We start from the raw sequence: 21,911 nt of genomic DNA, 5'->3' as shown, positions 1-21,911 counted from the left end.
GCCCCCACTGCGCTCTTCCCGACCGACAGCCTTTGCATGGCCTGATGGGATCGTTGGCACAGAGCTGCCTGTCCGCGTGGCCCTTGCTCTGGACCCACATTCCCATCTATGGAGTGAATGTCTGCGAGTGGTTGGTGGGGAGTCTACAGAGTCCTTGTCTGAGACAGACAGGCGGTGAGGGTACAGTGTAAACCAAGGCGCAGCATGGCGAGGGACAGACAGGAGCTATCTCAGCGGCTACCAAGGCCTCTGGGTAGCCCTGAGTCATAGGATGGAAGCTCCGGATCATTGATTCTCAACCTTCCTAATGTTTTGACCCTTTAATACAGTTCTTCATGTTATGGTGACACCCCCTCCCCATCATAAAATTATTTCATTGCTACTTCCTAACTCTAATTTTGCTGTTATGAACTGTAAACAACCAGAATGGGAGGGAGGCTGGGTCAGTCTGCTGACTGGTCCCCATTGTGAAATCCCACTTTTTTTGTTTTCACAAGTGGAATTTTCCAGATAAACTGTCTGTGCCTGAAAATGCTCCTCTGGTCTTTCTCTTAATTTTTATTTATGTGTGTGAGTGTAGTGTGTGGTATAAATCTGTGTGTGCTGGTGCAGGGGGAGTTGGAGGCTGGCATCGATGTCTGTGTCTATTATCTTCTCCACCTTGTTTTTCTGAAACTCTAAAGACCACTGACTTCTAGACTGGTTGGCCAGAGAGCCCTGGGGATCATCTGCCTGCCTATGGTGTGTCCCCAGCCCCCATCAGTGCTGGGTTACAGATACATGTGGCCATACCTGGCTTTTTGCACGAGTGCTAGGATCCAAATTCAGGTCCTCATGCAGGCACAGCAGGCACTTTACTGACCGCCTCCCCAAACCCTGCTTTGCTTTTTGTTTGTTTTGTTTTAAATTGCCACTCTGAATGTAGTTAAGAGCTTGGGTTTGAAAGCCAGAGCATCTGAGTTTAAATTCCAGCCCTTCTTTCTTACTGGCAGGGTGACTTTTGATCAGTCTCTTAGTCACCTTGTGACCATTTTCCCGTCTATAAAATGGGGGCACTACCTAAGTGTGGGACTGACGTGTTGCATGAGTTAACCAAGTGATGTCTTCTCCACTCAGCACACGGTCAGGGATGTCCAACAGATGTCGGCTGCTGTGATGTTTTGGATGCTCACTGCATCCTCAGAGCTCAACCCTGAGTTTTCTTTGTAATTAGGTTTTTTTTGTTTTTTTGTTTTTTTGTTTTGCTTTTTTCGAGACAGGGTTTCTCTGTGGTTTTGGAGCCTGTCCTGGAACTAGCTCTTGTAGACCAGGCTGGTCTTGAACTCACAGAGACTGTCTCCCTATTTCTATACCATAATCTCTGTTTGCAGATGGCCAGCCAATATCTTGTGCCTCTTGCTGCCTGAATATTCTGTAGTGCTGGGAATTGAACCCAGAGCCTCATAAACGCTAAGCAAACACTCTACCCCTCAGCAACACCCTAGCTCCTAAATGTCCTTGAATTAAGCTTCCTATTGATTTGTACCTCACCTTGTGAGACAGGAGGATGGCTCTCACCCCCAGTTTCTCAGAGCAGCCAAACTGGTGGGAGAGGTACAGACAGGACAATTCTGGCCTTCTCTTCCATAAGAAAATTCTAGATTTGAAAAGGTGAGCTAGGCACAGTGGCATATGGGCACGCCTTTAATCCCAGCACTCGGAAGCAGAGGCAGGAGGATCTTTTGTGAGTTCGAGGCCAGCCTGATCTACAAAGGGAGTGCCAGGACTGTTACACAGAGAAACCCTGTATTGATCGCCCCTACCCATGGCCCTGCCCACTCTGCTGTCTTTTGGCCAGGTTTTTCCGGGGCTCTTGGGGTCAAGGTGACTGACTCTTTGGCAGGGGCAGTGGAGTTTGTTGTACTGCAGATGAAACCTGGCGACAACCTTATAAACAACGCACAGCTCGCTAAGTTGAAAGGAAGTACGCGTCATCTTCCAGGAGCTTCCTAGGGCTGGAATGGGAACTGCTCCAGGAATCCTGATTTGGAATACTCTGCTAACCACTATCTTTCATGCTCACTGAAGTCTCTCCCGACATGGGCAGGGTTCCAGAGACAAGGCCAGAAGTTCTCTGTCCCCAGCAGGTAAGGTTTGCTCCAGGCCTTCTTTTCCAGTCTCCTGTGGTTTGGGGTTTTCTTATCTGTATGTTTTGTCTTGGCATTGTTCCTGAAGGCAGTCTCCATGCTGAGGGCAATGGTAATGGGTTCACTGTAGTTTTTGGTATCAAACTTGGGATGATGCTCTGCTAAGGTCCAGAAAATGGCAGACATCAGCCCGTGTGCACAACACCTTTGCCCAGGCGGGGTTTTTTGTGTTCTCCTCTGTCTGTCCACACCCACTCTTCACCCATTTCGCGGAGAACTGAGTCCTGGCTCCCTGCCTTGCTTCCTGCGTTTAGCCAATAGGAGGAGAATGGGGACCCAAGGGACCTAGTCCCTTTGCCAGGGTGGCTTTAAGATGGCTGCTTCCTCTTGTTGAAGGTGTCAGTCCCAATAAGCTGCCCCTTCTCTACTTTCTTCCCATTGGCCTTGGGGGAGCCCCTGGTTCCACATGACCACCCCTTAGGCCAGTCTTCGGGACCCTGCCCCTCAGGTCTCCACTTCCCACTGGGACTGGGACTAACACAGAGGCAGTGGATACACACACGGAGGACTAAGAACGAGCAAAGATGAACTGCTTGTGAAAATAGCTGTCTTCCCTGGCTTGTTCTTCCAATGCGCACAGCTGGCCAGCCTCGGAGCAAATCCCTCTTCATCCTCCAGCCTGAAGAACGGGCAGTTATTCCCTCCCCAGCCTCCAGCGCCAGGTCATTTCTGTGCCTGCTCGGCCCCACGGCTCCCACCACTGACTGCCCTGCCCCATCACTGACTGCCCTGCCCCGTGCTCCCTATCACGGGAACATGTCCTAGGCAGAGCTAATCAGGCAAGTGGATGCAGATAGACAACTCTCCTCCTCAGAAACACCCGCCTGTGCTGAGTCAGGCACCTTCTAGTATAGTCTGGGCAGCAGGAAGCTGGTCGCTCTGTGGATCATCATTTCTGGCATCAACCACACACCAGCAGGCTGGGGCCTGAGCTGATTCATCATGGCCTGGGCAAGCAGAGGACCACATGGCTGGTTTTGCTCCTCCCTAGGTAATCTGAAGGTTCTCGGGAGACTGTGACTAATGGGGACACCTGAAGAAAGGAAATGCTGAGGCTGGTGTGTGTGTGCGTGTGTGCGTGTGTGCATGCGTGTGTGTGTGTGTGTGTGTGTGCACGCGTGCACGGGGGGGTCAGCTCAAGTCCACGTGGAGTACAAACATACGCATTGAGGGCAGCGTGTTTCAACCTGTGGTTCATGACCCCTTTGGGGAGGTCACAGAGCAGAATCCAGCATATCAGATATTTACATTATGATTCATAACAGTAGCAGAATTACAGTTATGAAGTAGCAATGAAAATAATTTTGTGGGCGGGAGTCACCACAACTTGAGTAACTGTATTAAAGGGTCAGAGCAACCGGGCGATGGTGGCGCACGCCTGTAATCCCAGCACTCGGGAGGCAGAGGCGGGTGAATCTCTGTGAGTTCGAGACCAGCCTGGTCTACAAGAGCTAGTTCCAGGACAGGCTCCAAAGCTACAGAGAAACCCTATCTCGAAAAACCAAATAAATAAATAAATAAATAAATGATCAGAGCATCAGGAAGGTTGAGAGTCATCTAGAGGGCTGGCCTTGGGATTCTAGGAGAAGCTTTCAGGCCGGGTTTGCTCAAGTTGGGTTTTTTGAGAAGAGGAAAGTACAGGGAACGTACGCAGGTCTGATGCTGTGAAAATAGACAGCTTCCCTGGGTCTCAGTTTCCTCTTTAAAATGGGCTGTGGTGGCGCAGGCCTTTAATCCCAGCACTGGGGAGGCAGAGGTGGGCAGATCTCTGTGAGTTCGAGGCCAGACTGGTCTACAAGACCTAGTTCCAGGACAGGCTCCAAAACCACAGAGAAAGCTTGTCTTGAAAAACCAAAAATAAATAAATAAATAAATAAATAGATTTAATATAAAGATCAACACCTACCAACTGAATACAAGGGAACCCTCACTTCTGATTGACCTTAGAAACCAGTAGCCTATCTGAGTGTGCTGGTGCAGGCCTGTGATGCCAGCTACTCTAGAGGATAAGGAGGCAGGGGTACCAGTCTGAGGCCCTTTTAGCAATTTCAAAGCCAGCCTAAGTAACTTAGTGAGGCTCTATCTCAACAAAAGCAAGAGTTGGGGATGATGTAGCTCGGTGGTACTTGACTAGTATGACCAGTGCGCATGACGTTCTGGGTTCTGTTCCCAGTTCAGGAAGAAAGGAAGGGACTGGATTTACAAGGAGCATAGAGAGAGCAAGTGAGGCAGAGAAGGCACACAAGGGGCTTTCCTTGCGGCTGCAGTTTTGAGAGCCAGGATGGAGTGCTCAGCTGGCATAAGCAGCATCTGCCTTGGTTCTTATGTGTCATGCATCACACCTTGACTTCTCCATTGATGCTTGGACCTTAAGCATCCCTCTAAGTCTCCATTTTATTTTATTTTCTTTCTTTCTTTTTGACAGGGTTTCTCCTTTCCTTCCTTCTTTCCTTCCTTCCTTCCTTCCTTCCTTCCTTCCTTCCTTCCTTCCTTCCTTCCTTCCTTTTTGACAGGGTTTCTCTGTAGCTTTGGAGCCTGTCCTGGAAGTAGGTCTTGTAGACCAGGCTAGCCTTGAATTCACAGAGATCCATCCGCCTGCCTCTGCCTCCAGAGAGCTGGGATTAAAGGCGTGCGCCACCACTGCCCGACTTCCATTTTCATATTTGTAAAATGGCATCACTAACAATACCTCACAGGGTTGTGGCAAATGAGTTAATGGGTCTAAAATTCTTAGAACTGTGCCTGGCTCTAGCGAGTGCTCCATGAACGTTAGGCTATCCCTCCTTAGCCCAGCACCCATGGAAAGCGCTGAGCTCTGCTCTGCCTCAAGAGTGCCAGGCTTGGAGTTGGGTAGATGGAGACTGGTTTGTTCACTCGACCCTCTTGGGTCAGGTCGTATCATTTTGGAGTATGTGAAGGAAGGAGGATGACAAAGAGCCCCTAGAGAGAGCCACTGGGAGTAGGCACAGCGATACACACATAATCACAACAGTCAAAGTTTGAGGCAAGAGAAACCCAGCTGAAAGTCAGGCTGCATAGTGAGGCCCCGTCTCAATAAACAGACAGACACAGTAGTAGAGTACTGACCCAGTTTGCACAAGGAGGCCCTGGGTCCAAAGTACCCCAAGGAAACCAACCAACCAATAATCAATCAACCAAACAATAAAAACATCTCCCGGAAACGTCCCTTAAGTCTTCAGGGACCACAGTTCAGGTGCCTCTTATGGGGTGTGGGAAAGAGAAGATGGGGGAGGACTCACAACAGACATAACCTAGACCAGGACCTGATCAGGGAAATTCCAGTGAGAACTCTCTCCCCAATCTCTCCCCCAGTCAGCTTTAGACCTTGCTTGGTCTGAGCCCAGGGTGTAGGAGCAGCAATGGTACCAGAGAGGTGCTGTCACCTCAAGGTCAGAAAGGGGGTGCTGTAGAGTCCAGCTCTGCTACCCGCTGAGTTCTAAAAGCCCGAGTGCAGCATATGTACAATGAAGATGTACCATGTACCATGTATGATGGTGCCACCTGCCCAGGGTGCCATTCTGTAACCATTCAACATCAGCCACTGCTAACACAACCCTACCACAGGGGTTCCCAGGACACCCCCCCCCACAGGTGTCGATGTCCTAGTCCCTGGAGCCTGTGGATATGTCATCTCACATGGCAAAGAGGACACGGTCAGTGTAACTAAATTTGAGATCTTGAGATAGGGTGGTTATCTGGATTAACTTAGGGGGAGCTCACGGAACAGCAAGAGCGAGAGAGGGATGCGGGAGACCCACCAGCCATTGTCCATTTTGATGGAGGGAAGGGGAATAAGGAAAAAAAAAAAGCAGGCAGCTTCCAGATGAAAAAGGCTACCAAATGGAGATCCTCCTGGAAGATCCTCCACAAAGGACCCCGCCCGGGAGCTCTTGGCCCTGACCTTCGAAATTCTGAGATTATAAATCTGTGCTGTCCTGAGACAGCACATTTGTGGTCATTTGTCATGACAGGAAATGAGTACAGCCACGAAGTCCCTGCACGGCAGTCTCCTTGATGGATGGGCCGACTAAGGAGACGACGCCACAGCATCATTGAGCCCTTGTGGCATTCACACACACACCCCCCCATCTCCTCTGTGTAGTTCCACAACCCATGTCATGGAAGCAATTGTCCATGCTTGGGCACAATCCAGGGACAGAGACTTCCGGGATAGGCGAGCTTGGTTTCTAGAGAAACGGGGCTCTCATTGGGTTTTTCTGAAAGTCTCCTGAAGGATGGATGTGTGTGGATTTGGATGAGTAGGAGGAGGGCAGACAGAAAGACAGAAGGACATCATTGGAATGGGACCAAGATTCCAGTTTTTCATTCACTCGTGTCTTCCATACTTCAGGGCGGGGCACCTGGATAGTGACGGCAACTTTTCATGATATACGGAGTAGCCAACAACACACCACAAGGATAGCGGGGTTACATAGGGAGGTGGGGTCGCTGTGGGTGACGTCAGGTGGCTTCCTGGAAGAGGCATCCCTCCAGCCACTGCAACTGGATGAGGTGCTTTCACTTAGCCCTGGGACGTCCAGGTACCCACTGGAAGCATTTAGCGATTTTTGTTGTTATTCTCTATCAAGTTCTCTTTTAATTTGTCCAATTACTCGGAGGAAGTCTCTGCGGGTGCGAGCGTGCCTTGCATGCCCTTAGGGTTCTCTGTTGCACAGAAGGGCCAGCCCCAGGCTGGTCTGCAGGCAGCGAGGACACGGCTTAAGAGCTCTGCTCGGCTTTCTTTTGTTTCACCTTTTGTCTAACTACTTTCCTTTTGTGCTAGGATACCGATTTTCCTTTTCTGGGTATGGAATACCATTTCTCTTTATAGCAAGGACCTCTCTTGATTCCTGCCTGCAGGTTAGTTGACAGGGACAGCTCCCTTCACCTTGGGACAGAGCTAAACTCAGCAGTGGGTTGGCCTGTGCAAATGAATGAATGGGAGCAGGAAGGGAAGGATAAACAAACAAAATAAATAATCCTGTGCCTCTCCCTTTTCCTTCCTCTCCCTGGGCCAGGGCCCACCCTGCCTTCCCCTTCATCTGCAATGCCACTGGTGGTCCCTGGTCTCTTGCCGTACACATTATAAGCAGGACGGTCAGGACATGTCCCAGTAACTGGGCAGGGTTGGATTAGGCTCCCTCAGGAAGCCTAGACAGGTGACCTCTTGGATCTACTGATCCTTACACAGTTTGGCAGGTCCCATCAAAGTGGATGACTGCTATCTCCCAGCCCTTCTCCTCTCCATCCCCACCCCTCGGCTTTTATCCCTGAGCCTGGAATTTAAATTTTCCGTGGGGGCCCGGAGCACTGCTGAAGGTCAGGGTCTTAGCGTCTGCAATCGTGAGTTCCTCAAAGGTGTTATCTCCTGGCTGTACTCACCGGAAGCCGGGGAGCCACTCACCTACCTCTTGTTAGCACGGCTGGTACGCAGCCCAGCCCGCACGGCAGGGGTGTGGGGATGGTACACAGCCCGCACGGCAGGGGCATGGCACGGGTCCGATGGAGGCTTGGCACCCATCTGCACCTACTCAACCCCAATGAGAGCAAGCCCCAGGCTGACACAGGGAGGCGCTGGCCAGCTCTCCCTACCAACTGCCCAGCAGTGGCCTGGGGAGGGTGCAGTCTCTACAGTCACTAGAAATAGAGGGACCCAAATCCCTGCCCATCCTGCGGCAAGGGGATGAAGAACAGGTTGATGGTTTCAGAAGGCCAGGCAGCCTGACTGATAAGGCTCACTGGTATGGGTCACCAGGTTGAGCGCAGCCACCTTCCTCTCTCTCCTTCCCCAGGCACTAGGTGACCACAGTGGAGATCCTTGTCCCCCAGCTCTGGCTGACTTCAGGCTGCTGCTAGGCAGAGCCTCACTGCCAAGCTGGCTTCCTGCCATGCTGCATGGAGAAGGCAAGGGGTGTGGGTGGGGATGGACTCAGAGCAGCTGAGTTTGGGATGACCTGCGGTGGCCAGTGTGTCACCTGTATCCCCTTTGCTGCTCCCCTGCTTCCAGGCCAGTCTTAGGGCTGGAAGGACAAGGAAACCACTAAGGGAAGAGGTGCTGCGGGCACACCTAGCCATCTCGATTTCAGGTTAGGACCAGCCTCACTTCCCTTCTGTTCTTTTGTTTTTGGCCATTTCTTCTTGATCTTATGTCCATCCCCTCTACTGGTGAAGAGTTGGTTCACTCTGACTCCTGACAACAGAACAGTGAATTGTGCAAACCAGCTGTTAAAGGTGGCCATTACCAGGAGAGGAGGGAGGGGAAACTGAGGTCGGGTTGTAAAATAAATGAATACATTTTAATTAATAAAAACAGTGACCATTACTGAAGATGAACTTACGTCAAGCTATGATCAAACAATGTAATAAAAACAAAGATCATAAAAACTCAGAATTCACCCTCTTCTGTATTACTTTGCTAGTTCTGTGCCTTCACGGTTTACACGCATTTTAACTGTACAGTGGGTTTTACAGTGGGGGGAAGGGCTACTGCACATCTTCCTTCTTCATCCATGCTCTATCACCCCATGCGGGTAGCTTGAAATCAGCTAAGTATTTACACCACAGGAATGGGCATGCTGTACTCACGGCTGGATTTGTGGCTGGTTTGGGGGTTTTATTGAGATAAGGTTTCACTAAGCAGTTCAAGGTTCTCTCTCGTCTCAGCTTCTTGAATGCTGGGATTAACCGGCATGGTCTGTGCCACCATGCCGGGTCAACGTTTTTCCAGTCTGACTTGAGAAAGCGATGGAGACAGTAGGCTAGCACGATAAAAGCATGTCTTGGGCGAACACTGTGGTCCTGCCTTTAAGGACAGCTAGCCATACTGGAGGCTGTTACCTCCTGAATAGCACACACACGGAGGAACTCTCAGTGCTGCAACCAGAAAGCACTACCTAACTTAGCAGGTCCCTCCCAAGTCAATGAAATCTGACTCAGTCTTTGCCTTGCTGACCAAGTGCCAACCCACATTCACTTTGGACTGCAAGCACCCGCCAGCCAGGCTGACGTCAATACGTGAGCACGGCAGCCATGAGCGAGAACATCCTTTGACAATCAGCTGGCTGAACGGACTTTGATAAACTTTTATTATTTGTAAATATTTCATATCCTTTGCATCAGTGAACTTAGATGTATGCATTCATCTCTCTCAGACACAGGTATTTGCCAGAATGATCCCCAATGTCTGCTCTATCCCAAATGTTCTCTAGAGCCCCTTGTCCCAAATCTCTCGAAGACCTCACCTCACGCTGTGAACATGAAGACTCGTCTGTCACTTGGGTACTTTCTAGACACCTAAAGTTAATGTAGAAGGTGGGATATGGAACCTAGGAGGGGTTAGTTATTAGAACACACTTCTTAACCACTGGACCCAGGGTGTTGCTAAAGGACCATCATCACTTGGGACTGGGTACGGACTCAAGGCTTGAGTTGAAACCGTCTGAGGGAAGGGGCAAGGGGAAAGACAATTCAAACACCTGGGCATGAATCATCATGTTTAGTGAAAAGGGGAAACGGACAGCCAGTCTTGGTGCTTGGGGCAGATGTGAGTTACATTCCAGGCAGCTCAGCGACATCCCAGTCATGTATGTGCAGATCTAGAATTCCCAAGGAGCTGGGGGCTGAAGATGGCAGCTCCGCGCCTCCTGGGAATGGCCTGTAATTAGAATTGTGGATCTGGAGGAGCTTGTCAGGACGTGAGGGGTGATGAGAAGCCTAGGTGTGCCTCAGGTGGACAGGACTCAGTCCGCTGAGTGCAGGGTGTGGCTACAACAGAGCCCCAGAGAGGGGAGTGTCAAAGGGAAGGTCACCTGGGGTGAACGCACCAGTGCCCAGACTGCCTGGGCATTTAGTGCCTTTGGTGACCTGAAGAGCAGAGCTGGACAAAGTGAGGCAGAGAGATCAGAACTAGGGCCCTAGGGCTGGATGCCTGGGATGAAAGAGCTAACCAAGGGCAGGACAAAAGCCTGGCATGATCTCTAAATATAGCTGAGAGGGTCAAGACCAAATGCGGGCCTCTGTAATGGCACAACAGATGGTGTCCATTCAAGAGCTTGGGGAGATGAGCCAAGAAGCTGAAGGCGGACTTCATGCCTGAAGCTTCTAGGTCTGCGTTTGTGAGCACAGGGGAGGTGTGTGGAGGGAAGGGAAGTGGTGGAGGGAACCCAGGGCAGCCCACAGGCTCTGTGTGGGTGTGTGAGTGTGGGAAGGCTGTTCCAGAAGGGACACGGTCGTGAGATAAAGGCTGCCAACAACAAGACATGACTGGCCAGGTGTCAAATCCTACAAAGGTCACACAGAGTGAAGTCTGCCAAGTGAGTACTCCATGGAGAGCAGCTCCCAGCACGCAGCCAGCTCCAACAGACTGCAGATCCTCGGGAAGGAAGGGCAGGGCCAGGAGGCAAGAGCAGCTCACACAGGAAGTCTGGTGAGGGAGGAAAGGAACTTGAAATAGCAGATGGACCAGGAAACAGGACACGATTCGGTCACCTGGGGAGATTAATATACTTTTCCTAGTCCCATTCATCCACCTAACTGATTTAAATATGAGGCTCCGACATCCAAATCCAAGATTAGCACTTGGTAGCTGTGTAAGGGGATCTTATCCTGGCTGCAGCGTCCTATGCCTAACTGCAGCTCCCCCAAGGCTGGCTACATGTGACATGGACCATGGGGGTTGCGGTCACTTCCAGGTCAGCTCTGTTCTTTACCTTCGTCTTGCTGGCTGTGCAGCTCTGCATATCCAATGACTCGGCCAACTATGGACCCCCACAGCCGAGGAGCCTGGGGTATCGGAGGAAGGCCTAGTTTGTGGTAGCTCACTGCATGCAGCCATAGTGTTCACTGAAGAAAGCCAGGACTCACTCAGGTTCCATTCTGTTTTATTATGGCCCTGCCCTTGTCTTCCAAAAAGAAAGGCTATTTAACACACAACCCAAACACCCTTACCATGGATCTTGTTAACATACAGAGATCTCCCCTGTTTCCTCCTTAGCACGTTACACCAAAACAGAAAATAAATCGTTCAGTCCATTCCAGGAAAAAGCACCATTACAACAGGAAACGCAACATGTTAGGAATTGGACCGAATATAAAAACAGCAGGTCAGACCCTGAAAGAATGACTTCCAACATAATAGGAACATAAATAAGCCCCCGAAAGTATATCTATATATATATTCATGTGTGCACATATATATTAAAGAAATTTGGTTTCTACCCCCAAAGTTATTCAGAAATAACAACATTCCATCTGAGCTAAGGAAGGCCGGGTGCAACAGCCACATCACAAAGGGGCATGGCTTGGCCTTCCCTCTGTACTAACCATGCCGGCCAGTCAGTCCATCGCTGGGACACTTCACACCCTAGGCCTAGCAGATCCAGTGTTTGTAAAGGCTGGTCCCTGGGCAGCCTCAAAATCTAGTAACAGAGCCCAGAGCCTGGGGCTGATCCTGGAGCTTGGTTCTGCTGTAGGGACAAACCTGGAGCCTAGAAATGGGATGGCCACCATCCTGGGTTTAACAGCCAGCCCTGCCCTGGGCTTTTCCCAACACCCTGCAGATCTTTGCAGTTTGCCCAGCCCAGGCCTTTCCCTAGGATCAATGGCTTTTAGATGGGAGACCTAGAGTTGGGACTTGGCTCTGTGCACAGAGCCCGGCGCACACGAATGTATTCACATGTGCACACACATGCTTTAGCGGAGGTCGACAGGTTGCAAGTGAGTGTTCCTACTCAAGTAGTGTCTCTTCCTATGTAAACTGGTTTTGCCACTGAATTCTAAGCAGTCCCCCTGCTAAACAGATCTGTCCATTAGACACCAGCTACCGGAAGCTGTAGACATAGAAGATAAGTTACAGACCCTGGAGAGCAATCCTCTTAGGGCTTGGCACAGTGTTTCCATCAACCAATAGGATGACTGTGTGGGAACCCCATTCCCCTTTCCATACCCTTTCCTGGCACGCCAGGCAAACAGGAGAAAAGGCCATTGTAATCAGAAGGCGTACAGTTTGGGGTTTGCAAGCCGCAGATCCAATGACAAGAGTCACACACAACCATACTCATACCACACTGTTTGTGGGTCCCCACCTGGCTCTGGGGACGCTGGTGTGCTCTTTGAGCTGTTCCCTTGACTGAAGTCATCAGGGCCCCGGCTGACATGAGGAGCCAACTCGGGAGACCGACCAGGACTTTTGGTCAGGAGCCCCTCGCTGTAGCAATGCCCCGTGCCCCCATCTCCTTCTGAGGTGCTGAGCCCTGATCGTACAGGAGCAACGGTGGCTATCTCCCCGGAGTGTGGTGACACTTTGGGTTTTGTCCTGGCAGCAGGAGCCACAATGGGAGAAAAGTGCTGGATCGGGGGGTTGCTACCGCTGCTACACGCAGTGGCCAGGGCTGGGGCAGTGGCAGACTGCTGTAGGGGGGCCAGCCTCTCCTCCTTTGGGGGAGCCAGAGAGAAGCGCCTTGTGTCCAATGGCCGGCCACGAGGACCCGGGCCTGGAGAGGAGCTGTCAGCTTTTCCTGACAGTGGAGTCCGCTCCCGGGCCAGACTGTGGGAACCCTGCAAGCTGTGGCTGCCTGTGTCTCTGGTTCCTGCAGCCTCAAGACACCCAGGCTTCTGAGGAGACTCTGGCCTGCAGGCTTCTGGCCCACTGGCCCGGAGGAGGTCAGCCGAAGCCAGGCTGAAGGTTCTGCTCAGAGACGCACTTCGGCTAGCAGGCATGTGGCAAGTCGGGGGCATCGTGGCTTGCCTGGGTCTACCCAGAGACAGGCTCTGGGGAGGCTGGACCTGTCTCGAAGGAACCCCAGCCAAGGCTTCCGCCTCAGGCTGTCTCAAGTTGGGCTTTACATAATGCCCTGGTTTCAGCCGCTGCCCCTCAGAGGTGTTGACTGACATTTTGATGGTGGGAGCCACAAAGTTGGTGGGCATCTTGGCTCCGTCTTTCCTAGTTGGTCTTAGCTGGCCTCCCGTGGCTGGAGGATCATGGGCCTTTCGGAAGTTGTCACTAAGAAGGTCATCACGGCAGCTGGGAGTGTCCTGGGGAGGGGAGAGAACAGAAGTGGAAAATTAGGCCCGAGGGTCCTCGGGAGTCCAGACTGACATTTCCTTTTCTTATGGGCTTCTAGGCATGCCCGGGAAGCAGTCTTGGATGTGGGGCCAGGAGCGCAGGAGACACTGGGTAAAGAACCCCAGACATCACCCAGGCAGCCCACTGCCTAGGCAGACACAGAGAGAAGTGACTTCTCATAAAGCCACAGTTTTAATGCCCACAATGAGACCTGGGAAGAGCCGGCTGTTTCAGTCCATGTCCTCCCTATGGTACGGAGCAGGAGTGAGAAGTTTTGGGGGTGAGTCAACCCTTCTCTCTCCATCCATCCCACAGGCTTGGGCACTCACGAGGACAGGAGAGAAACAAGACACACACAACTGGCACCGCCACCCACATCTTCCTCTCAAGAACAGGAGGGGAGGAGGTGGAAGCCAGAGATGTGGAGGGCCCGGAGTGGAGATGGCCCATCCTGGGCTCCAGGAAACTGCTTCCCTAGGGCTCTGCTTCTATCCGGGAGAAGGTATTCTTTGCCACCACCCTGGAAACAGTAAAGCTATGGGAGGCAAAGGTCTGTGACACCGGTAGGGTCTGTAGTCTGTAGCATCTCATAGGCTGACAGAGGCAGCCGTCAAGGTGAGGTGTTCTTTCTAAGGCTGACAGGCGGGCTGGTAAGACAGGCTCGGGGGTAAAAATGCTTGCCACCAAGGCTGACAACCTGAGTCAGCTCTCTAGGACCCATTGGTGGAAGGGAAAAACCAACTCCCACAGCTGTCCTCTGATGTCCCCATGTGCCACTGTGCATGTGTCCACACACACACACACACACATACACACACACACACACACACACACACACACATACACACATACACACACACACACATACATACACACACACACACACACATACATACACACACACGAACACATAAATTCAATGGGAATAGGAAGAGATGGGAGCGCAGACAGGACGTGAAGTGTCAGGGGCCGCCAGTTCCTGCTGTGACCTGCAGTGGGGCTCTCTGATGTGGCATGTGTGCTGTGGACATCTAGGAAAGCTGTGAGCGCTAATGTCCACAGACATCATTTATCGCCTCTGCCACCAGGCCCCGCTCCAGGCTTCAGAAGCCACCTCACCTGTTGTGGAATTCCCCCTTACACTGTGTGAAGATGTGTCACTGTGACGGGTTTAATAAGAGAAACGGCCGACGGCTAGGCAGGAGGTACAGCAGGGACTTCTGGACAGAGAAAGCTCTGGGAAAGAAGAAAGGCAGAGTCTCCAGCCAGATGGAGGAGTCTCCAGCCAGATGAGTGCAGGGTAACGGTAACAGAGCCACATAAAACAATATAGATTTAAAAATATGGGTTGATCTAAGTTGTAAGAACTAGCTAGGAACAGGCCTAAGCTAAGGCCAAGCTTTTATAATTAATGTTTCTATCATCTTTTTTGTGAGCTGGGAGTCCAAGGAAAAATTTGTCTATATTCACCCAATTCCTAAAGCAGCTTGGCAGGGGTTGGTTCAAGCTGTGGAAAAGTACTTAGACAGATTGAAGAAATGAGGTCAAGCAGGTCACAGGCTGGAGGTTAGGCCAGGGCTGTGTGACCCTGGGCCCCTTTCCACACAGCCTCTCCTCTCTGCACGTTGCTTCTGTTTTCATTCGGTCATTTGCTTCTGCCTGTGTGCAGGCCAGGGAGTCGGATCTCACCCCCCACCTGCTGTGGCAGGGCCTCTCACGTCTGCTGCTGTCCCTAAGCTTCTGCGGATGCTGTCTCCTGTGTCTCCTATCTACCTCCTGCCTCACTGGGGGAGCACTGGGATGACCAGTGTATCCTCACTGGGGGAGCACTGGGATGACCAGTGTATCCTCACTGGGGGAACACTGGGATGACCAGTGTATCCTCACTGGGGGAGCACTGGGATGACCAGTGTATGCCACCATACACCCAACTCTGTGTGGGTTCCAGGAACTGAACTCAGGCTGTCAGGCTTGCATGGCAAGCTTTTTTTTTTTTAAAAAAAAAAAACCTGCCAAGCCCCACCCCACTCTGGCCCCTCTTGTCTTCTGCTGAACTGACTTATAACGGCCATTTAAAAGACAGTACTTGGTCTTCTACACATGCCTAAGCATCCTACAGCACGCGTAAGTTCTTCGTGTTTGGAATCTCCAAATGCTTCTCTTCCAGTTCTTCCACCACGGGCATTCATTAATTCTCTATCAGTTTCTTTTAGCTTCTAGGTGAGGAAATGTGTGGCAAATTTCCAAGTCTCGAACACGCACCCTCCAAAGATCAGCCTTCCTGGCTACCCCAGAAACCCACCTTATGCCCTTTCCCAGGCATCAAAGGCTTGGGTGGGGACCCCACTGTAGAAGGCTCTACTGTGGTTCAATCAACCTAGCGGTCCTAGGCACTCAAGGGAGGTGCGAGAGGCTATGGCTGCCCACATCAGATTTCATCGGAAGCAGCTACAAAAGGCCTCGTATAAGCTGAGAAGAGGTGGGCGAGCCTACAGGGCTTGCGGCTCTGTCGCTGACAACAGGTCTGAGCAGAGGAGGGCCTCATCCTCTCTTAGAACCTGGAAGGGGAGGGGACACAACTGCTGTGGACACCACACCAGGACAAGAAGGAAGGCTCAGCTGCAGCCCGATTCCTGGACTGTGCCTTGGGCCAGCGGTTTATACGGTGCCCACTGAAATGATCTGAGCACTGCCTCGGACCCACGCAGTCAGAAACACCAGTGTGCCTTGTGCTCTGGCAAGCCTATTAGGCAACTGGACCTACAGAAGGTTCAGGACCCATGAACTCAGAAGCATCAACTTGCCAGGGGACTCCATCCTCCTCAGCTGGAGATCTCAGGCATCTGGCTTGAAGCCAGCACTCGACAGACAGAAACAGTGCAAGTTTCTCTCCTGTGCCAACCATGAAGCCAGGCACTGAGCAAACTTCTAGAGGAGTTGGTTGGCTTCACTGTGGAAAACAGGCACCATGCCCACTGTCCAACAGATAGCAGGTACTCAATGAACACTCACAAGCAAGCATTTTATATACCCCGTGCCTTTGGGCTCTCTCAGTATACTCCATAGATACTGCTACATGGATGAAATCTGTTTACTTAGGGGGAGTGGGGGGGGGGGGAGAGACAGAAGCATTAACTCAACAGTTCTCAAGGTCAAGATGGTATATTTCACTCAAACACCCAAGACTCCCATTACTAATTTCAGACAGCATACTACAGCCTATGGGCGGCCCTAAGACACTGAAGCCCTAAAGAGCACAGAGGAGGGTCCATCAACAGGCAGTCATGGGGAGGGGGGTGAGAAGCTACTGAGCAAGTCAGCACGCTGAAGCCATGAACCCAATCTAGCTAGCTTCTCAAAGATGCGGTAAGGGACAGGGAGAGAGAGAAAGGGGGGGGGGGGGAAGGAGAGGGGAAGGGAGAGAGGGAGAGAGGGAGAGAAGGAGAGAGAGATATGCTGGAGATTGAACCCAGGGTAATGTCAAAGCCACCCAAGGACTCTACCAACTATGTCCCAGCCCCTATTGCAGCCTATTCTCACAATGGGTGAGCACACAAGTCTCTGATGGGTGGCTGGGTAACACAGGGGTAGGTGTGTGTGTGTGCATGCGTGTCTGTCTGTCTGTCTGTCTGAATGCAATGTGAAGACATGTATGTGGCAGCCAAAGGAAAAACCTCTTCCAATACTGTCTAACTTAATTTTTTTATTTTTTGGAGACAAGATTTTTCTGGCCTGAAGCTCACCAATTAGCACAGCAGGATGGCCGACAAGCCTTAAGGATCTGCGTGCGAGTCTCTGCCCTTCAATGCTAGAATTACAAGGGGAGAACTACAGTGCCCTGCTCCAAGCTTTCATGCTTCTAAACATTTGAGCAAACAGAAAGAAAAACCAAAAAAACCAGGAGTAGGAATGGCACAAAGCCCTGGGGTTCAATCCCTAGTAAAATACACACACACACACACACACACACACACACACACACACACAGACACACACACACAGACACACACACACACAGACACACATACAGACAGACACACACACAGACACAGAGACACACAGACACACACACAGACAGACACACACGGACAGACACACACACAGAGACACACACACACAGACACACGCACACACACAGACACACACACAGACACACACACACACACACACACACACACACACACACACACACACACACACCCTGTTACATCATGGCATGTGAAAAGCATTCAAATGTCACTGCGTGTAAGCACAGCTGTGCCAGACACGGTCAAAGTCTGCATTCTCTACAGGAGCAGAGCTAGACAGCTCTAATGAAACTACTCAAGGGTCTAGGGACCTGAGATGTTTACTCTGTGGTCCTCGGGAAGCCTGTCCAAGCTGCCAATGGCTGCTGGAGATGACACAGGCTAAGACGCACTCAGCTCTGCCACAAACGCTGCCAGTGAGCGCTGGTCACAGGCTCGACCCATTTGGTTTCCCAGGGGAAAGCAGCTGCTGTCTGGGACCTGAGTCCCTGCTGTCCCTCCCTGCACCACTGGCTCTGCTGGGCCAGAGAACTCACTTGGGTGGGAGAGCCGCGGTTACTCTCCTCTAGAAATTCCTCCAAAGTGACCATCTCACTGCTGGGTGAGGCCGAGCGGGGCCGTCCCCCGGCGTGGGCTGGAGCTGCACCTCTCTTCTGGACACTCTCCTGAGGGACAGGCCCGTTCCGGAGTGGAGGGTACTCGTGGCGGCTGAGAACAGCACGTCCTGGGGTGCTGGGGTCCCTGCTGGGGATCAGGTCTGAGCTGCTGAAGCTCTCGCAGCGGCTGTGCAGACGGTCAGAGGACCCTGGAGGGCAACGCAGGGCACACGTCAATCTCACTGTCCCCTCTGCTCCCTGCGGCTCACCTGAAACAGGCTGGCTGGTGACCTTGGACCTCTGACCCACCTTTACCTCCCAAGCGCTGGGATTATAGGCCTACACAGGTTTATGCGGTACTGGGGACTCAACTCAGGGCTTCATGCATGCTAAGCCAACACTCTATCAACTGAGCTATATCCCCAGTCCTATTTTTCTATTCTTTGCTTGTGGGGGAGGGGGGGTTGAGACAGGGTTTCTCTGTAACTTTGGAGCCCGTCTTGGCCTATTTTTCTATTCTTAAAACAAAATAAAACAAAACCCCTCACAAGAGGCAGACACTCCAGTTGGTGGCAAGTGTGAGTGCTGAGGTATAAGGTTTACACTGGAGAAAGAAGCCCGGTGCAGACGGATGGGTGGGTGGGGCGTCTCTTGGCTCCACCAGTTTGCACATCCTCCTTGCTCAGCAACAGTGCCCATCTCTTCTACACTGCTCCAACATCAGTAGGTGTGCCACAGCATTGAAATAACTAACCCTGGCACCCTCATCAGCTCTCGTCCACTCACATACTAAAAGTTCACTGAGCGCACATACATGCAAGGTCACTCTTGCAACGGTCAGTCATGTAGAAAGTTAAGAAGAAAAAAATCCTGGTAAGTCTCACACAATAAAGTCATGAGACAGCATATGCCCTCTTCAAATGTGGAGGCAGGACGGGCGGTGTGGCACAGGCCTTTAATACCAGGAGGCAGAGGCAGGCAGATCTCTGAGTTTGAGGCCAGCCTGGTCTACAGAGCTAGTGCCAGGACAAGTGCAAAAAAATAAATAAATAAATAAAATAAAATAAAATAAAATAGAACACCCAAAACTTAAAATTTCTTTAAATCACATTCAGGCTGGGGATGTATCTCAGTTGGCAGAGTGTTTGGCTAACACGCACAGAGCATCACACATTCTGGCCTTGGCTCTAAAGTGAGCTGGAGAGCTGCCTGGGATACAAAACTCATCTTCTAAGAGGAATCACACTTGTTCTCGGTTCTGCGTGGGAAAGAGCACTGGTCCCTCTCTCTAATCCATGTAGCTTGGGCTCAGAGGAGCTGTGACTTACCCATGTCCTCGGGGTAGGCAGGGGAAGAGGGGACCGGAGCCCTAATCTCCTTGGCCTGTGCTTGGAACCTTGCTGTAGCCTATGGCTGCGCCAGAATGTGTCTCCAGCCCCGCTAGGCAGATCTGAACTCTAAGATAGTGCGAGCCCAGGGCTGACTGTCCTAATAAATGTTTGCCTTACCCTTGAGGCTCAGGGGTGAGCTGTTGCTGGACGTGTTCCTGCTGCTCTCCAAGCTGTTTGGCCGCGACACTGAGAAGAAACGACTGTGTTTAATACAAAGGGCCAATGACCAGGTAGATCCAGGTTAATATCCCGACTTGAGGAAGAAAACATAACAAAGCAACTCTACACCAGTTCAGGCCAGTGCTCTCAGGCAGGGAGCTCTGCGTATACTCTTCTGAGGCAACTGGCTTCAGCAACAGGGAGGTGGACATAGCACACAGCAGGCAGCCATAACTGGCTGAGCTAGGTCTCTATCACCAGGTCTAGGCATCTAGTTTAAAACATTAATAAAACAGGCCATATCACAGAATTCTAGCACAAAAAGTACATAGGGGCTCCTCTGGGCAAACCCAGGACTGGGGCTTAGAGACCACCTCTTACTGCACAGAACTTTCCAGAACACATATCCATTGTCCTCTCAGCAGTGAGGTACTGTCCAATGCAGAAGGTGCACGCACGTATATGCGAGCAGTAGTGTGTATCTGAGTGTGTTCTGTACGTAATCACAGGAGGGGATGCCAGGATGTGTCTGCATGCTGTCTGCATTTCTTCAGCTGCTTTCAGTCACCTGCCTCAAACATTCATCTGCTCTAAATCGAAAACTCAAGGCTCCTAGTAACAAAGGCAGAGGGACCCAGCCTTCATGACTGTGAGGGTCAGCCTGAGTCAGTCTGCAGTAATCACCCTGCTTCAGGTGCAGAGGGCAGCACCTCACTCCTTGCCCTGGCTGGACCATCCCTTCTAGGGTCCACAGACCTCTCCTGGTCCACCTGCAGCAGCCTGTACCAGTGTCAGGTGAGAAAACACCTCTGCTGCTGGGCTCTGAGTCCCGAGGGAAAGGGGTAATGTTCCAACATCTCTGTAGCTCTGGAGTCAAGTGCAGTGTGTAACAGCACTGGGCAAGCCTTCAGAAACTCTAGAAGGCCCCTGGCTTGCTGTCCTCAAGGGGCGTCAGCTCGGGTGTCTACACAGGCCTAAGTACCAAGTGTGGTAGGTCCTGGCACAGAGCAGGCATCCGGAACACATCTACTGGCTAAGTGTTTAGGGATAAGCCAAAGAAGACTTGGAGCTTGGGAGCAGTACTGAACCAAGACCCCTGGTAGAGAGGCAGTCGGAACAAACGCAGGCTGTTCTGTATCAGGTACAGGGTTGCTAAATGGAAGCATCTATGTTTATTATTTAATTCTGGTTTTGAGTTAGTGCCTTATTAGGTAGTTTAGGGTAGCCTTGAACACACAACCCTCTCATCGGAGTCTCCCGAGGCCTGAACCATCATGACCACTCACCCGTGTTCATTAAACAATTCTTTTTGTTCCATATTCCAAACAAAGACACTGGAGGGGTTGGGAGGTGTATGAAGAACCTCATGGCCAGGCAACCAGTCACCAACTGGATATACAGTGAGCTGGTGCACTTGGAAGGGCCCCCCACTCCGGGTAAAGGCAGAAGGGCTCCTAGACCAAGAGGCCTCATTAAAGAACCTGTCCTTACCCACAGAATCATAAATAACTAACACCAACACTGTCGCACTCTCTAAAGAACGGGTAGAAGACAAGGCTGGCTTCCTCGACGACTTCAAGCACATCAGAAACAAACTAAACCCATGTAAACCTCCAAGGTTTCCCTTCTGAGCAATTTCTTCCTACCCTTCTAGGGTTTATGTTTTTTTAAACATATTTATTTAGCGTGTGTTATGTGTGTGAGAGGGCATGTGAGGAGGTCGGAGGACAAAATGGCAGGAGTTGGTTCCCTTCCACCATGTGTGTCCTGGGATAGAATTCAGGCCATCAAGCTTGGTAGCAAGTGCCCTAACCCACTGAGACACCCCACTAGCCCACTGCTTTTTATTTTTAAAACATTCATTATTTTTAAACATTTATTCGCCTGCATGCATGCATAAGTGTGTGTGTGTATCCACATGTGTATGGAGGTCAGAGGACAAATGCAGTAGCTGGTTCTCTCCTCTGACCACATGGGTTATGTGATCAAACCCAAGTTGCCACACCTGCACTTGGCAAGTGCCCTTACACCCTGAGCCGTTTTGTCAGCCCCCTAGAATTCCTTTTTAAAAACTGAGAACTAGAGACCACTGGGAGAAGCGTGAGCAGCAGCATGGCAGGCCGCAGTGGAAACAGCAACATCTGAGCCTTGGGCCCGCAGGCACCTGGAAGAACAATCACCAAGGCTCTCTCCACCTGAAGAAGCGATCAAGGAAGCCACAGCCCCTAACTACACCAACTGGAGGAAAACGGAGCCCCCTGAAACACAGGCTCCACCTGTTCCGATTGGAGAAAGAGATGGGTAGACAACAACCTAATGAGCAATACAGCACCATCAGGAACTAGTGGTTCTACAAGAGCAAGACCTGAACATCCCAACACAGATGAAGCAGAAGAAAACGGCCTTAAAAATAACTTTATAAAGATGATAGAGGACCTTAAAGAGGAAATGAAAAAGTCCCTTAAAGA

General features: G+C 51.2%; 1 protein-coding gene across 2 annotated transcripts in view; it reads right to left on the bottom strand.

The window, feature by feature from the left end:
• Nucleotides 1-11,069: 11,069 nt before the first annotated feature.
• Ccdc88c (coiled-coil domain containing 88C) overlaps nucleotides 11,070-21,911 on the bottom strand; it is a 126,428-nt gene continuing 115,586 nt past the window's right edge. For both annotated transcript variants that reach the window (XM_075947472.1, XM_075947471.1), the window contains exons 28-30: nucleotides 19,402-19,470; nucleotides 17,834-18,102; nucleotides 11,070-13,238 (exon numbers count right to left, since the gene is read on the bottom strand). In XM_075947472.1, coding sequence (XP_075803587.1) covers nucleotides 12,246-13,238; nucleotides 17,834-18,102; nucleotides 19,402-19,470 — 1,331 coding nt within the window. In that variant the 3' untranslated portion in view covers nucleotides 11,070-12,245. The remainder of the gene's footprint in view (nucleotides 13,239-17,833; nucleotides 18,103-19,401; nucleotides 19,471-21,911) is intronic.

Source organism: Microtus pennsylvanicus, chromosome 14, assembly GCF_037038515.1.
Source record: "Microtus pennsylvanicus isolate mMicPen1 chromosome 14, mMicPen1.hap1, whole genome shotgun sequence".
NCBI classification, from domain to species: Eukaryota; Metazoa; Chordata; class Mammalia; order Rodentia; family Cricetidae; genus Microtus; species Microtus pennsylvanicus.
Note: the sequence above shows the minus strand (reverse complement) of the source record. Positions and strands in the feature narration are given on the sequence as shown.